The following is a 14,870-nucleotide window of genomic DNA, read 5'->3' as shown; positions in this document are numbered from 1 at the left end:
TGAAATATCACACTTAGTTTTGCACTGAATGTTGTACTGCCAACCTAACCCACAGAAAGTGGGGAACCTCTAGCCTGTGGGCTAATGTTGGTCAGCTAAGTCTCCCCACTTGGCCTGCAAGGATGCTTTGGGTAATGATAATCAGTGCTCACCTGCCCAACACTTGATGCCATACATGCTATCAGGTATGAAGCAGGTACAGGCAGAGATTCGAAGGTAAAACTGGGAGATTAAAGTGAGCTCCCAATTTTCCTTTGCTGGAGACAAGTACACTTTCACGACCCATCAGCTGATCTGCAGTGGGAGCGTGTCATGCTTCAGGAGGGGGAAGTGGCAAATTCAGTGGCAACAGTTTCTCCCTCCCAGCACTGCTCTTTGAACCTCAGATTTCTGTATATTCAAAGAGCAATGTGTGGCTGTTTGTAAAAGAGTTTTCAAATAGCCAGTGCTGAAATAAAAAACAGTGTCACCTGATGTCACTGTGATGCCAGGTGATGGACAGGTGGGCAGCCCCATCCACCTGTCAAATTTGATGCATGGAGAAATAAGAATCTGGCTCACCGGCTAGGAGAGGATTCCCTGCCCCAAACTACAAGAATATAACTGGTTTACAGCTCAATAACCTGGAGTTATTTGCATAGTTTAGTACTGGCAACAGGGTCTTGTACTTTTAACAGCTGTGTGGTAGGCAGAAATTCAACAGATCAAGCCTTTTCTAGTAAGGAAGCAAATTATGGAAGAAGCCTCATTTGCTGATTTTCTGTTACTCATACCTATTTACTTGTGGGGTGGTGGTGGTTCATCTGCAAAAGAGGACACAAATTTGTATATGACACTTAAGTACAGGCAAATTGTATGCAAAGTTATATCCTGTTTTGTGAGTAGGTCAAAAGGACCAGTCCACACACAATGTATAAATAAATTGTGATGTTTTCCTCTTGCTCATTGTGGGTACAAGGGAGTGGGAAGAAGGAACGGGGAGTGCTGCTGGAGGGCTCATAGGGAAGGATGGAATATGCCCCATGACAATGTCTGGTTTTGAACTATTGACATTTCCAGCTGTGTTCTGGGAAAGCTGATGATGGGAGGGGTGGAGGCCAAATGGCCGAAATATTGGGAAATTCGGGAACAAGATGGAGACAGAATAAAATTGCAGAGCTTTGAAAAATTGAAAAACAAAGTGTGAGATTGGCTCCATTATTACCAAATAATGGAGGCATACAATTTGGACAAAAAAGTTGGTTTCCAGGTGGAAAAATCAAAATTGGAAACAGAATTGTTAGATCCAAAAATCAAGAATTTGTCAAGAATGTATAACTTGCTGTTGAAATGGAATAGTCAGGATGAAATGGTGAAATCAGGTATGATTAAATGGGCACAAGATGTTGGACATAACATAATGATGGCTGACTGGGAACAGCTATGGACCACAGGTATGAAATTCACGGCATGTAATGCCCTAAGAGAAAACTTAATGAAAATGATTTATAGGTGGTACATGACACCAGTCAAGCTTGCAAAAATTAACCATTTGCCTGACAATAAATGTTGGAAATGTAATGAGACTGAAGGTACATTCTTTCACCTTTGGTGGACATGCCCAAGGTTTAAGACATTCTGGGAGATGATATATAACGAAATGAAAAAGGTATTTAAATATACCTTCCTGAAGAAACCAGAGGCCTTTCTCCTGGGCATGGTCGGCCAATTGGTGCCAAAGAAGGATGGAACTTTTTTTATGTATGCAACAACAGCAGCAAGAACACTCATTGCGAAGTATTGGAAGACACAATATTTACCCGCCCGGGAAGAATGGCAGATGAAGTTGATGGACTATATGGAACTGGCGGAAATGACTGGCAGAATCAGAGACCAGGGAGAAGAGTCGGTGGAAGAAGACTGGAAAAAGTTTAAAGACTATTTACAGAAATACTGTAAAATTAATGAATGTTAGAAAAATCTTGGAATGAAGTTAGATGGCTTTAGTGGAAATGTTATAAGGAATTAAGTATAAATAGATTAATAGAATATTAAAGGAAAAAGTAAGGTTAGAATGTGTTAAGATAATTATAGGATAGAAAACAGAGGAAGATGGAAAGGAATTGCTGAAACAATTAACAGAAGTGGAATACAAAAAGGGAGGTGTGAGGAGGTCGTTGAAATACGGGAATGAAAGATAAGATATTGAAATTGTTTGATGTGTTTTAAATTGTTTTTGTCTTGTTTTGTTAGTTTAATGTGTTAGTGTTATGTAGTGTTTTTGTATTGTATTGTATTGTTCATTTTTTTTGTAGTGTTTAAATTGTTGGAAAATAATTTTTTTTTTAAAAAAAAAGATGATGGGAGGGGTGGGCCCACTAGAACACTGGGCAAGTTCGGGGAAGAAGGAAGAGAGCATCTGCAGCAGCCATGACTAGAAGCAGATGTACCTATCCTGCTACAAATTGCCAAATGCCAACTGTCCAGAGCTATCCAGACCTCTTCAAAAGGCTCTCTCGGTTTAAGGGGCCCCATGTGTAAAACTAGGGGAAGGGCCATTGCTCATTGGCAAAGCAGAGGGTCCCACAGGCAGTTCCTGTTAAAGAATGTAAGGAAAGCCTGCTGGATCAGGCCAAAGGCCATCTATTTCTATTATCCTTATAAAAGCAGATAAAGCCATTACAATGACAGACCATATAAAACTGTTCCAAATTGAAGAGAGCAATATACCGGTAAATTCAGTAAATGAGGTGGGTCCCACAGAACAACATACTTTTACCTAGGGTGAAAAAGGTACATCTTCACCTTATGGCAAAAGCTGTGCAATGAAGATGCTCCTCTGCAGGAGACAGAGTCCCACCATTTAGGAGTTGTCCAAAGTTGGAGCCTAAACAGTGGTATGAAGATGAAGAAGGTAGAATAATAGTGGTGGAGGTCAAGTGGAAGGGAAAAGTTGGATAATTGTGTAAATATAGGCCCCAAACGAACAGAAATGAATCTTCTATATATATTTTTTAAAAAAACCAGAGGAAAGTCTATTTGAATTATATGATGGAAAAATAATAATAATGGGGGACCTGAATGGGGTCACATCTCTGGAATATGATAGGTCAAATCGGGAAACAAGATCCAAGGAAGGGAAACTGCCAAATTCCGTTTTTGATGTGATAAAAAACATGGACCTAATAGACTTATGGAGATTTAAACATCCAGCAGAACACAAGTACACATTTCATTCAAGTTCTCAAAATTCATCAAGTAGAACAGATATACAGTGGTACCTTGGGTTACAGATGCTTCAGGTTACAGACTCCGCTAACCCAAAAATAGTACCTCAGGTACTATTGCTTCAGAATGAGAACAGAAATCGCATCGCGGCGGTGCAGCAGCAGCAGCAGCAGCAGCAGCAGCAGCAGCAGCAGCAGGAGGCCCCATTAGCTAAAGTGGTGCCTCGGGTTAAGAACAGTTTCAGGTTAAGAACAGACCTCCAGAACAAATTAAGATCTTAACCTGAGGTACCACTGTAGTGTGGGTCTCCAAAGATTTGGGGATGAGGGTGAAAAAGGTGGAGATACACCCAAGAATGATCTCAGACCACAATTTGATATCAGTAAAGATTTTAAGGGAGAAACAAAATGGTTACAGGTGGAGAATAAATGAGGAATTATTAAACAATTCAGAAATTGTAACCAAAGGGGAAAAGATTCTAAAAGAATATTTTGAATTCAATCTTAATAAAGGGGTAGATGCGAATGTGATGTGGGATGCAGGTAAGACGGTCATGAGGGGATACATGATCCAACAAAAAGCACATCAAAAAGGAGTAAGAGAGGCAAAGATCCAAGAGGTATTAAAGGAACTAACAAAGAAAGAGAAAGAGCTTAGTAAAAAAAAAAGGTAAGAAAGAGCTATTACGAAGAATTAAAATATTAGCACAACACTCTATGCTAATTAATTACAGAAATGAAAATTAAAGTGATAAAACAAAAAAGATTTTAATTGGCAAATAAACCAGGAAAGTTATTAGCTTGGCAACTGAAGAAAGAAAAAGAAAAAAGGATAATCAATGGTCTGCTAAAAAAATGGAGCCCCCCCCCAACCAATCAAAAAGAGCTGACACGAATTTGTTAAATTCTATGTAGATCTTTATAAGAAAGAACAAGAAAGCTCAGAACTGATTGAGAAGTATTTGGAAGAATGTAAACTGGACAAAATATCAGAAGAAAATGCAAAGATTTTAAATACTCCAATATCAGTGATGGAAATGCAAAGGGTACTAAGCCAAATTAAGACAGGAAAATCCCCAGGGCCAGATGGTCTGTCGGCAGGATATAATAAATTTCAAGAGGAGCTAACGCTTATTATGAATAAGGTACCGGAGACAGGAAGGATACCATAGTCCTGGAAAGAAGCATATATAACTCTGATACCAAAATATGGTAAAGACCTAATGGAACCTAAAGATTATAGACCGATATAATTATTAAATAATGATTACAAACATTTTACATTGATATTGGTAAATAGATTTAAAATGACTCTAAGAAATTTGATACATGAAGACCAGACGGGTTTTCTTCCTGGGAGACAAATGAAAGAAAATGTTAGGAACATTATAAATGTTTTGGAATACTGAGAAATCCATAATGAAAAGCAGGCTTTCAATAATGTCTCCTGGCTATTTATGACAAAGTTACAGAAAAAGATGGGATTTGGCAAAACCTTTCTAAAGGGTATAAAATCAATCTATAAAGACTAAACAGCAAATATTATAGTAAATAATAATATTTCAGAAAAATGTAAGATACACAAAGGGATGAGGCAGGGCTGCTCATTGTCTCCACTGTTATTCATATTAATATTAGAAGTTTTGGCGTAAAATATAAGGAAAAATGATAGAATACAAGGAATAAAAGTAGGACAGCAAAACTATAAATTAAAAGTATTTGCAGATGACTTAGTATTAACTTTACAACATCTGAGTGAGAGCATACCAGAAGTGATAGATGAGAGAGACAGATTTGGAAAACTAGCTGGTTTCAAATTAAATAAAGGAAAAACCAAGACGATGGTTAAAAATATGGACAACCAAGCAAAAAACGATCTAGAAATCATGTATGGGTGAAAAGTAGAGAATTAAAAAAAAAAAAACTGGAGATCTGGTTAACAACGAGCAACTATAATACAGTGGTGCCCCGCAAGACGAATGCCTCGCAAGACGAAAAACTCGCTAGACGAAAGGATTTTTCGGTTTTGCGTTGCTTCGCTAAACGAATTTCCCTATGGGCTTGCTTTGCAAGACGAAAACGTCTTGTGCTTTTTTTTTAAAGCCGCTTGAAGAGGCGCAGTTGCGACGGACCGTGCTTCGCAAGACAAAAACATCGCAAGACGAAAAGACTCGCGGAACTAATTATTTTCGTCTTGCGAGGCACCACTGTATTTACCAAGATAACTATGTGTCAGGAAACTGCCATCAGTGCCGGAGGGAGAGAGCAAGATCCAGAGGGATTCCAGAGAGCGTCCCGGGATTGGGAGAGGCAGCCCATCTTCTGGGGAAGAGAATCAGCGTAGCACCAGTGGAGAAGGGGGGCAGATGGGGGAAGCGGCGAGGCGGTCCCATGACTCCTTGCCGGGGACCAGAGGGGAGAGTAGGGGTCCTCTGCTGCCTATGCCCTCCTTGCGCAGAAGGCTTTCGCGCAGAGAGAGTAGGAGGAGACTAGGCGTCAAAGAGCTTCTTTGCTGGAAGAAGTTTAAGAAATGCCCACTGACGGATTCTGCCAGCGATTGAGAGAGCCACGGGTGAGTGGCTGTCCGGACAGAAAAGGTTCACTCAGGCAACCCAGTCAGGTGTTTGCACCGGCTTACGCACGAGCAACCCCTAGAACCACTACACTATGTAAGGGTTTGGAAATAAAGAGAAATTTGGAAATATGGAAAAGAATGAAAATATCGTTACTGGCAGGATTTTGGCTATTAAAATGAATGTCCTTTCTAAAATGCTATTCTTATTTCAAAATATCACAATAATTAACAACCCTAGATGCTTCAAAGAGTGGCAGAAAAATATATCAAGGTTTATCTGGCAGGGAAGAAAGCCCAGAATAAAACACAAAGTCATGATTGCTATGAACGGAAGCGGAGGCTTCGTTCTACCAGACTTCCAAATCTACTCTGAGGCATCATGTTTATGGTGGATAAAAGATTGGATACTGTTGGAATATATCAGAGGTTTAAATTTGGAAGGACATGGTATACAATTTGGGTGGCATGCCTGCCTATGGCATGGGAAGGCTAAAATTTATAAAACACACACACACACACACACACACACACACACACACACACACATATTTAGGGTGTGGGTGGGTGTGTCCAGCAATTCTGAGGGACTCCCAAGAGAGCTCCTCAGGAAGGTTGGTTGGTTGGTAGGGTAGTGTTCATTGATAACTTTATCCTCCTCCTGTATTAATGTGTCTAATTCTCTTTTTAAAGCCATCCAAGTTGGTGGTGATCTCAGCTAATATGTCTGGGAAAGGCCTCTATGTCTGCTTTTGACATAGCAGCCAGAGATAAAAGCAGGGGAATAGAGGGACCAATGGCCTGAGTGCACAAAGCAGCTTTATATGCAGTCCAGCACACCAGGAAGCTGAATTCCAGCACAGCCTTCCCTCTGGCACGCTAGCTTTGCAAGAAGAGAATTCAACGTTGAGGTGCTTTCACAAAAACAATCCCCTTTGTCTGCCTTCTGATGGGAGAGTCCCAGGCAGACCCTGAAAGTCTGAAATGCCCCTGTAGTGCAAAAAGTGGCACTTCAGTGTTAAGTGGTAGAATTAATTGCAACTACAGAGCATCAGTTCTGCAAGGATCTGCGCTAGTCACCTGTAGGTTACAAAGCCCAATTCAAGGTGTCCAAGTTAATTTATAAAGCTCTAAATGAATTGAGACTTCAATGCTAGAAGGAGCATCTGTCCTTATACCAGCCTGCAAGGGAGGCCCTGTTGGCAGTCCTGTTGCTAAGCAGCCCACGATTCAGTGATTCGTGGTAGGACTTCTCTGCAGTGGCACCCTGGCTATGGAGTCCCCTTCCCCCTGAGGCCCTATCTGGTTCATCAGCACCAGCTGAAGATGTAACTTCTTCATTCAGGCCTTGGGGGTGGTTCAGTATGGACCAGCTGAAACTGCATGATGCCCATCTGCTGTATGATAGTGCTGGGATTTCAATTTTGTATTATATTTCATACTTTTAACGCTCAGGCATTCTATTTGTAAACCACACTGGGAGCAAATGTGATGTAAAGTAGTTTAGAAAATGAACAAACAAATTCAGGTTGCAGAAAAGTTGGTTGTGAGAAATCATGATGATTAACATTCCACTGTGGTAAGAGAAGCACCCACTAAACAGGAGAGGCCAAACAGGGGCCTTGGAAATGCCTGCATGAAAGCCATCAAATGAGCAAGGGTCAAGGTGCTCAAGGCATGGAGCCAAGGACTGAGAAGCCACCTGCTGGAGGCCAGTTCTTGCTCTGCAGGAGGGACATGAAGGGTTGTCACAGGAAGGCCGTGTGCCATTTTTTTCTGTTAACTGGAAGCTCTAGCCCTTTTTGTCCTCTCTGTAGTTGCTGCATGAGGAGCGGCCTCCAGACGATTAAATGACATTTTGAACTTAATCAAATTGGTGTTGTGAATTGTATTTCTTGCTGTTGGGTTTAACTATAAACTTTATTGTTAATGCTTACGTTATGTTGTCAGAGTTCTGGGCTACCAGCAGGGTCCAAGAGCAGAATAAGAATAAAAACAAAAACAAAATAGAATTGGCCTTGGGACTTGGCTTGGAGGGAGGAATGAGCCTATATTGCTTCCTCGACCCCTGATAACAGTGGTGACTGGTTCTCAAGCAACCAAGAACCATCCACCTGAAACAAGAACCTTGTCATTGCATGCTGAGCACTTGTGCACGAGGTCAGTCAGAAAGTGGATCTGAGGAAGGCCATTTTTGCTTGTAGCAACCCAGAAATTCCTCCAGGGACCCTGTGAGGCTCACAGTGCATCAAAATCCCTCCTCCCCAGGACATGTACCAAAGAAGCGGTGGGGGGAATGCAGTGGAAACTCACCTGTGTTTGAGGGAGTGAAGCCAGGCAAGGATGGGCTGTTGAGGCCCGGCAAGAGGACAGGAGGGATGCCCTGAAGTGCTGCTGGGTAGGTGGCAGGAAGGTTCAAAGCCTGCAGAGGGGGGCTGTCAAACATGCCTTGCTGCTGAGCAGCCAGGCCGAGAACTTCATTGGCCTTCTTGATCCGGTCCAGCTCCTGCTGCGCCATCAACTGACGGACAGTCGCTGGGTCAAAGTACTCCTTCTCTTTGTCCAGCTGGCTTCCGATGGTGTCCTTCACTTTGGAAATGTGCTGCTGAGAGAAGATATGGTCACGTACAGACAAGCGGGCACTGTACTTGACACCACACAAAGTGCACTCTGTTTTGGGTCCCTCGTAACTTGCTTGGTTAATGCCAAAATGCTTGGCCATACTGAGCTTGGCCTTCTTCTCCTTGGCCCGAGCATTCTGGAACCAGACCTGAACAACTCTCTTTGGCAGCCCAATATCGTTGCCCAGGACCTCACATTCCAGCATGGTTGGAGTCCTGTAGTCATTAAAGCAGGACTTTAGGACCTTCAGCTGGAGGTTCGTCATTTGTGTCCGGAAGCGCTTCTGTCCTGGCCGATCCCCGCTATCCCCAGACTTGCCCGCTGAGCCACTTGTGCCAGGGCTGGGTGAGCAAGGGTCTGCCAGGCTGGAGGTCTCACTGTAGTCCACAGTACCTTCATTGTCATACTCTTTGCTGTAGTAACTGGGAGCTGGGCTGACAAGGCCAGAAGACAGTCTGTCTTCATACTCTGACATTGCTATCATGGCAGCCTTGGTCAGGCCCTCACCTGACCCCGAGGTGCATTTGGCTTCAGTGGTGATCCCCGTGGCACTGTCATTGTCTGCATTGCCTTCATCCCCCGTGGTGGTGTCTGTGATGGCTGTGTTGACAGAGGAGCAGTCATCGTTGTCCAGCTTGGTGTGGTCAAAGCTCAGATTGACAGAGGACATAGAGGGGCTCTCAAAGTCCTCTATCCCTTCTACTTTAATGGAGGAGGGGCTCAGCAGAGTTCGAGGAGAGAGCTCCAGAGACTTGCTCACTGGGGAGAGCGGAATGCCCTGGCTATCGCTGCTGGTGAGTGGCAGGTGAGCAAAGCTTGCTCCATCAAAGAGGTCTCCCTTCATCTGGAGCCCTCCATCACAATCTAAAAGCATGGCTGACAAGGTCAAGTTGTACCCTGCCCGCTTGGCTTCATGCCAGTGCCGCGATCGGATGTGTGCTTCCAGGGCTGTTTTGGCTTTGAAGAGGGCCCGGCAAAAAGGGCACCGCCTGTGGGCCTGGGCAGGCCCCACTGCCCGGAACTGCCCCTTCCGCTCCCGGGCCCGAGTGTTCTGGAACCAAACCTGCACCACACGTTTTTTCAAGCCTACCTCATGAGCAATGTGGTCAAGCATCTTTCTGGTAGGGTTGGAATCAAGTAAGTATTTCTGGTAGAGAATTTCCAGCTGTTCTGGGGTGATGGTTGTTCGGAGACGCTTGTCCCTCTGGGGCTCCTCCCCGCCAGTGCTGCTGTCATTCTCGCCAGGACTTGCACTGGCTTTCTCCTCCAACTTTCTCTTCAGTGTGCTCATGGTGGATGTTGGTGTGGAGGGTGAAGTGGCTGAGCTCATGGGCAGCTGGGGGAGCGTCCCAGACAGCAGCTGACTGGCCAGGAGGGGGTTGCTGGGGTCAAAGAGCATGAAAGGCATATCCAAAGTCCTGTCCAGAAACTGGGGGTGGATAAACTGGTTCTGGGCACTCAAGAAGTGGAGCTGCTGATGCTCTTGCCAATGCTCAAAGGAGGGAAATGCCAGTTTGCACTGGTCACATTGGTAGGGGATGAGCTGAGGAGGCATGTTGGCCAGCTGTTGAGGGGTGGATGTGTGAAGGGGCTTGAGGTGTAGGTGAGAGAGTTGTGAGGGGCTAGGACTGGACTGTGGCAGCACAGACTGTGGAGGAGGCTGGACTGATTGCTGTGGGGTGGGTGGGGAGGCCTTTGGGTGTGCTGAACTGGCCTTTGGCTCGCCTGGGTCCTGCTGCTGCTGCACCTCCTGCTTTGGTTGCATTTGCTTCTCTGGAGTTTGGTTTTGCTGCGTACTTGGAGGTTCAGGTTGCTTTGGTTTTTCATCTGTAGCTTCTGCTTTAGAACTATAGATGGAGAAGTCATCGTCTGCTTCAGCAGTGAGCTGTGGTAGGAAAGCTGAGGAAGAGCAGGCCGTGTTTGCAGAAGATGTGGGGGTGCTGTAGGCCTGGGAAGGCATTGGGGTGCTGCAGGAGGAACTGGTTGGGGTCAGCAGCTCTGCTGCATCCATGGAATCCTCATTCTGACTGTCATCCTGCCCGTCTTCATCCTCATCCTTGTAGCACAGCTTTTTCTGATGTTTGATCAGGTCAAAGATGCGCTGGAAGACAAGGCTGCACTTCTTGCACTGGTAATTCAAGTTGCTTGTCCGGATGTACCTGTCATTTGTCAGCTCCCGTCGCTCTCCATCCTTCCCTTCCCCCTGATTCTCATAGTTTTTCCTGGCCTTCTGGCGAGCATTCTGAAACCATACCACTATCACACGGGTTGGAAGGTTGAGCAAATTCGAGAGCTGCTCAAATTCATCATCCTTGGGGTAAGCATTGGCATCAAAGAAATCCTGCAGCACTCGGAGTTGGTAGTCAGTAAAGCGAGTCCTGGAAGACCTCTTGCTTCCCCAGTACTCATGCTTTTGAGGCTCTGGAGAGGGTGGTCGAGAATCTACCTTCAGGTCCTCCAGGCTGGTAATTGGAGGATTGCTGAAGTTGTATGGGGAGTCCTTGTTGCGCTGGCGCTCTTTGAAGAGTGTGTTCCGAAACCAGTGCTTGATCACCTTCTGTGGCAGTCCAGACTTGTCTGCCATCTCCTTGATCTGCTCCTCGCTTGGGGAATTGTTGATATCAAAATATTGCCTCAAGACCCGGAGTTGGTCATCTGTGATCCGCGTGCGTGGCCTCTTGTTCTGCTGCTGCTGCTGCAGAAGGCCTGGGTTGAGCTGGTGTTGGTACAGCTGGGCCAGGTCTGCAGGCAAAGCATCCACGGGGCCAAGCTGCGGCGGCAACTGGGCAGGCAAGGTTTGCAAAGGCATGGTCTGCATCATCAGGGGAGAGAAGATGGGCAGCTCCATAGGCATGGAAAGTTGAGTGAGGGGCAGCGATGGCTGGGCTGGTGTAATGGTGGGAGATGTAATGGATGGAGCCGAAGCAGGAATGGTAGGTGTAGAAGGCTGCTGTGGAGGTGGAGCAGGCAGAGGAGGAGGAAGAGGTGGAGGGGGCGGGGGCGGCGGGGGAGGGGGCGGCTCTGGAGTTTGAGGCCGCAGTGGGTACAGCTTGTCGTAGTGTTCACGGTACTGCTTGGCAAACTTTTCCAGCTGCTTGAAGGGGAAGTAATGCTGGTGGACATGTTCTTGGTGGCTCTTCAGGATGAGGACGTTGGAGAAGAATTTCCCACATGACTCACATTCCAACTTTTCCAAGTTGTCACCCTGCTCTGTCTTCCCAGCCTTCTTCTGCACCTTCTGCTTGTTCTCATTGTATTGAATGACCAACTCAAAACCAAAGTTTTCCAGCAAGGCTTTTGTGGCATTCCCACGTGCATCTGATGCGATACGAGGAGGAAACATAGAAGGTTCTGCAGGGCCCGATCCTGTCCCTGCTGACTCTGGCTTGTCTTTGGACTTCAGGGTGTCAGGCAGGTGCTCTTTAGAGATGGAGGTGCCATCCCCCTTTTCAAAGCTCTCCTGTTCCCTTTGGACTTCCTTCTCCTTCCCAAAAGCCTTGCTCTTCTTCTCTGAGTGTTGGCTCTGCTGGAGGAGAACACAATGAGGCGGCTGTGACAGCTGACCTTGAGGCAGCTGCTGCTGTGGCGGCTGCTGCAGGAGTGGTGGGTGGCCTGGCTGGGGGAGCTGCACCTTCAAGTCGTCCAGAAGGCTAGGTCCGGTCCCAGTCAATGTCAGTGTGCCGCTGGTGACAGGCAAACTCACTTCGGGGTTCAGCTGGAACTCGGCACTGGGAATGTAGAAGGGGAAGAGAAGGTGCTGCTGCTGCTGGAGCTGGAGGAGGGTCTCTGTGGTCATTGGAAAGTGGGGCAGAAGAGCAGGGTTGAAGAGCTGTGACTGGATGAGAGCAGCTTGTTGCTGGAGCTCTTGCTGGAGCTGCGCCTGTACTTGCGCCTGTGCCTGCGCCAAGGTGTGCGCTTGATGCTGCTGCTGCTGTTGCTGTTGCTGCTGCCGTGAAGCAATCATGTCAGCCAGTTTCTTACGGTTCACCTCTTTGGGCTCAGAGGGGCTTGCAGCAGCTGCCAGGGTGGAGCTGGTACTGATGGGGTTGCTGAGAGAAGGGATCCCAGTGCTCTCGCAAGAGACCTGGCTGAGCAGACTAGAGACGGGAGCTGTGCTGGCAGTGCTTGTGTTTGTCATGGCAAAGGAGGTGGTGGTGGTTGTGCTGATGGGGCTGGGTGTGGAAGAGCCCAGAGAGACGCTGCTGCTACTGCCACCACTGCCACCAGCAGCTCCATTGCTGTTGCTGCTGCCACTGCTACCCCCTGCAGCCTCCAGTTTGGCAGCTCGTGCCTTGGTCTGATGTAGGACAGACCGCATGTGGATCTCTAAGGTGGAGCTCTGGCTATAGGCCACGCTGCAAGTGCTGCACTTGAAGGGCTTGTTGTCGGGGCTGCTGGTGGGCTCCGGCTGGCTAGAGGTGGACTCTTGGAGGGCTCGTTTCAGCTTGTGCAGGTGAGAGACTGAATTGTAGTGGACCAAAAGGATGTTTTTCTGTGTGAAGGATTCTTTGCAAACTGTGCACTTGTATGGGCGGGATGGGTCCAGGAACTTCTCCATGGTGAAGTTTGGGCCCTTTCGGAAGGGGAGAGCTCGTTTTGGTTCTGAGCCAGAGTCTTCCTGTACAGACCCAGAGTCACTTCCTGTGGGACTTTGCTTGTCCTCTAGGTCACTCTCCTCCTCTTTGTCTTCCTCTACTATGACAGTGTGGTCTTCAGCCAGAGAAGGGTCACCCATGGCCAGGAGGTCCCCGTTGACCAGAAGCCCACCGTACAGTTGCTGGATGTCAGCTTCACTCAGTTCCAGGTGACTTGTCTCCAGGTGCTTCTTGAGGGCTTGAAAAGTGCGGAAGCTGCGTTGGCAAAGGCAACACATAGTAGCTGCCCGGATGACATGGTACTGGGAGTGCAGCTGGAGCTTCTCGATTGTTTTGAAGGCCAGGCTGCATTGGTTGCAGCGGTATTTGTAAACGTGACGGTCAGAGACAGGCAACTGGGGCCGCTTAGTGTGGACCTCATTGAAATGCGCTTGCAGGGCAGTGGAGCTTTTGAACACCTGGCTGCAGCCCTTCTTCCAGCACAGAAATCCAGCATCATCCCTGGCAGAGGCCTGGTCAGGCGGAGCAGGCTTTGGTTCTGCCCCACGCTCCCCTGTGTTCTCAGAAGGCAGTAGCAGGCCTTTGCCTAAGTCCTCTGAAGTCTCTGTGGAGAAAGAAACAAAGAGGAGACCATGAGAGCCCTTGTCAGCCATAGACACATCCTCTGGGCTATTTAAGGATTCAACAGCTATATGCTATTCATCTGGACATGTTGGGACCTCTCACCAGACTCTTCTCAAATGGATCAAGGGTGAGCACCCCAACCTTCTCCTTTTCTCACCAGAAGAACAAGATGCTCTCCTTCATGCTATCCTCTGTCTTGGCTCTGCCTTCACACAAACCTCTCTCTTCCCACTCAAAGCTCAGGCCTCACCTACTTCTGCTGCCTTTATGCACACACTATGAATGTGTGGTGCTTATTCAACAGCGTTTTATAATGCATGGCACCAAACTGGCAGAATGTAACACCTAGTAATATGTCAACCATGCTGCAATTAAGACTGCTGGAAAGGGGCATGAGGGAGAAGGAGAGCAAGAAGGGCATTCCAGGTCATTTTTCATTGTGTGTGGGAAAACACAAATATGTTCCCGGTTAGATGATGGAGATCTGAATGCACTAAAAGCTCCCCTCCCAACATACACCCAGAGGCGACCTTCGCTAAACTTTCATAATATGGTGTTCTGTACAAGGCCAAAATTTGGTGCTCCCAAATGGAACCTCGATTTTGCACCCCCTAGGCTTGATGCCCTGTGCAGGGGAACCACCTGACCCCCTAAATATGGCACTGATACACCCTTGGTCATGCACCAGACTCACAGAGTTCCGCCTGCCTTTGGCTCAAGCACCAGAAACTCAATTTGGGCCTGTAGACCACAGAAAGACTCGCCTCTGCTGCCAAACAGGCTAAGTATCATCACCCACTCAGAGTCCCAAAAAGAAGGTGCAGAATGCAGAAGAGCTCAAACATGCCAAGAGTCACTTCTAGACTCTGGAGCATCTGAAAGCCCTGAGGAAAAAGTGCCTCCAACTGAGCAATTAAAGTCGGTACTGACCAGGCTGCTTGGCTGACTCATCCGTGCTGGTGTTCCCATCTCGATCTGGTGTTGCAGCTGGAAGAAACATACTGCTAGGCATCATAACCTCTGGGGTTGTCACCTGTAGATACCCAAAAGAGAAGCAGAGAGGCAAAAATGTCTTTAAAACTTTTAATATGTTGTCAGTGTTGAGCCCCTACACAGACTGGTGTTTAAATCAGCCCAAAACGTTCCCACTGTTACATTTTGGACATAATTAGGGGCACATTTTCAAAGAATAGTATTATTAATATTTTCCTTTATGCTCAGCTCAGTCTTTGATCATTGATAATGTTTTGT

General features: G+C 46.7%; 1 protein-coding gene across 16 annotated transcripts in view; it reads right to left on the bottom strand.

The window, feature by feature from the left end:
* The window catches only part of ZFHX3 (zinc finger homeobox 3), a 262,705-nt gene that overhangs the window by 7,005 nt on the left and 240,830 nt on the right, over positions 1–14,870 (bottom strand). For all 16 annotated transcript variants that reach the window (XM_082229254.1, XM_082229255.1, XM_082229258.1 and 13 more), the window contains 2 exons: positions 14,550–14,652; positions 8,092–13,599 (listed from right to left, as the gene is read on the bottom strand). In XM_082229254.1, coding sequence (XP_082085380.1) covers positions 8,092–13,599; positions 14,550–14,652 — 5,611 coding nt within the window. The remainder of the gene's footprint in view (positions 1–8,091; positions 13,600–14,549; positions 14,653–14,870) is intronic.

The sequence above is a fragment of the Podarcis vaucheri genome (assembly GCF_965113315.1).
Source record: "Podarcis vaucheri genome assembly, chromosome: 7".
NCBI classification, from domain to species: domain Eukaryota; kingdom Metazoa; phylum Chordata; class Lepidosauria; order Squamata; family Lacertidae; genus Podarcis; species Podarcis vaucheri.
This window is presented reverse-complemented; position numbering and strand designations above follow the sequence as displayed.